General features: G+C 41.0%; 1 protein-coding gene across 2 annotated transcripts in view; it reads left to right on the top strand.

Annotated features, from left to right (window-relative positions):
- The window catches only part of LOC122262044 (tetraspanin-33), a 19,336-nt gene that overhangs the window by 4,928 nt on the left and 11,908 nt on the right, over positions 1-2,500 (top strand). For both annotated transcript variants that reach the window (XM_043029941.2, XM_086553394.1), the window contains exons 2-4: positions 1-140; positions 295-468; positions 2,433-2,500. The exon at positions 1-140 is cut by the window's left edge and continues 67 nt beyond it; the exon at positions 2,433-2,500 is cut by the window's right edge and continues 67 nt beyond it. In XM_043029941.2, the coding sequence (XP_042885875.1) occupies positions 1-140; positions 295-468; positions 2,433-2,500 (382 nt within the window). The remainder of the gene's footprint in view (positions 141-294; positions 469-2,432) is intronic.

The following is a 2,500-nucleotide window of genomic DNA, read 5'->3' as shown; positions in this document are numbered from 1 at the left end:
GCCTCAAGTCTGTTGAGACAGCCTACATCATAATCACGGATCTGTCGGGAGTAATGGTGGTACTCGGCAGCGTCATTTTCATCGTGTCCTTCGCAGGATGCGTAGGGGCTCTGCGTGAGAACCTCTGCCTGCTGAAGTTGGTAAGGAATTTATACTGTTATTTTTGTTGTTATTTTTTATATTTTCCTTGTGCCTAGACAAAAATAATCCTGAGGGAGACTTGGATGAAAGTATTAAATTTAATTTGGAAATAATGGTTGATAAACCCCTAGTAATGGTTCCTTTCCTTGACAGTACTTCTGGAGCTTGACGATCTTCCTGATTGCCGAGCTGATGTTTGCCATTGCCTGCATCATTTTCCCATGGAAATCTAGGGAGATTATTGAACACCTGCTGTCAAAGCGCCTCATTGAAGAATACAGAGAGAGTCAAAACACCCAGAACTTTGTCGACTTCCTTCAGACTGAGGTACACATCAATCTTTTATTTAATCTGTGAAATGAAGGTGTTATACGATTTTTACCCATAGAGGGCAATAACTTATTTGAAGTTGATCCATCTATCATGTAGTCTAATCGGATTAGTTCCTTTGAAACTCTTCAAGTGAAATTTTGATGCAGTTTTTATCTGAATGGAATAATCTAATTTCAGCTAACTAAAACCTTTAACCCATTCACGCCGGGTGACGTGATAGCACGTATTGTGGTTTTCGCGTCAGACGCCCTGGACGCGCTATGAGGGGAAGCCGCGCGCTCGGGTAGAGCGAGCAGGCAACCCAGGCTCGCGGCTTGTGTGCCCGAGAATCTCGAGGCGTTAGGCTTATGCATTCGAGAACCCCGGTATTGTGACCGCGCAAAGCCAGAACGGCCCTGGCGTGAATGGGTTAAAGTATATTTTCTTGACAAAAAAAGGTATAAATGAGACTGCAGTCATTGTTTAGACATGTGGTCTTGCTAACTGTACGTGGTGATCAGATGCGAGAAACTGTTGCAAAAGGCTATAAGACAAGACTCCAAGGCACAGAATGGAGACCAGGTTTTGTTGCCACACAGCAGAACTGGCAATATCATGGCCCCTTGAAAACAAATACCTTGGTCCTTCTGCACAGATACAGATGCAAAGTCAATCTGTCCGTTGATGTCCAGGTCAGACAACAAAAGGTCTGAACTCTACCACTAAGATATGTGGAATATTGTGTGACTCTGAAGTCTTCATTGTAAGCTTGTTCTGGCTGAGCAAGTTCTCCTAGCAGTTGTCAAAATTTCTTGGTCCATGAGACTTCTAGATGTAACACTTTGCCACTAGGGTTTTCAGGGACTCGGATAAAATGGCAGTATCATCAGCAAAGTCAAGGTGACTGACCCCGTGTCGCTTTGCATTGACTTTGATCACAGCCCTGACCATTATCCAGTCCCTGCAAATGTTGAAAGGAAAATCACAGGAAAGAAGCTAGACAAGCCCCCACCATACTTTAAAGTACATTTAGTACCAGGAAAAGGCTTGCTATTAGTCAGGTAGTTTTTGTCAGAATTCCTCAGGATCTCTCAGTGTGATTCATGATGAACCAAGTTAAATACCCTTTTGAGCAAGCCACTCATGCTCAAACTCACAATGACGCTCTACAATGACTTGAAGTGCAAGACTGCCAGATGGCAACAAGGACAGTATGCAATCCATGAGCCATGGGTTCACCACCAGTCTTCAGCAGTTCAGCATGGCTGCCACAAATACCTGATACTCTACCTAACCTCCCTAAGATCTGTCAGAGTAGGAGGTTCTGCCTTGATGAGGCACTGGGATCACATGTCCACCTTGACCATTGGTGGCTCAATCTTCTCAAAATAATCATCCTAGTGTATCCAAGTATGATTTGAAAGGACCTGTTCATTTACTGAGGCAACCTCACTTGGTTGTAACGAGAGCTTTGAGTATCGCTTTTTCAAAGCTTGTTAGGCAGGACTTTACTAAGAAATGGCCTTCAACCTCCTCAACATGATAACATGATTCCTGTAATGTTTTTCCTTGTCCTTCTTCTAAGTGTTCAATTCCTACATGTCAAAAATAACAAGCATGCCCAGTGACTAAGCACAAGATCTCTCATAGCACAGTGCCGCAATACACTTTAGTGAGGTGGGAACAGGAGGTTTTTGTATCTATTTACATTATTTTCAAACATGAATGAAACTATAAAAATGGAACTCTCATTATATACATACATAACAATGTAATACATCATCTGGCGGGAACAAAATATTCACATGACATGGTATCACATCACCCAGCGAGAATGGGTTAGCTAAAATTCAATTGATGCTGGTGATTATTTTTATTTATTTTTATTTTTATTCTATTTATTTAATATATAATTTTTTTTTAATTGATGTTTTTGTTTATAATTTTACATGTATAAATAAATAGTAATTTTCTTTCAGTTTGGTTGTTGTGGAATCACAGTAGAAGGTTACTTGGACTGGAACGTAAATGAATACTTTAACTGCTC

The sequence above is a fragment of the Penaeus japonicus genome, unplaced genomic scaffold (assembly GCF_977035675.1).
Source record: "Penaeus japonicus unplaced genomic scaffold, GWHDUDI00000001_assembly GWHDUDI00000028, whole genome shotgun sequence".
Classification (NCBI taxonomy): domain Eukaryota; kingdom Metazoa; phylum Arthropoda; class Malacostraca; order Decapoda; family Penaeidae; genus Penaeus; species Penaeus japonicus.
The sequence above is the reverse complement of the archived record's forward strand: the minus strand, read 5'-3'. Positions and strand labels throughout refer to the sequence as shown.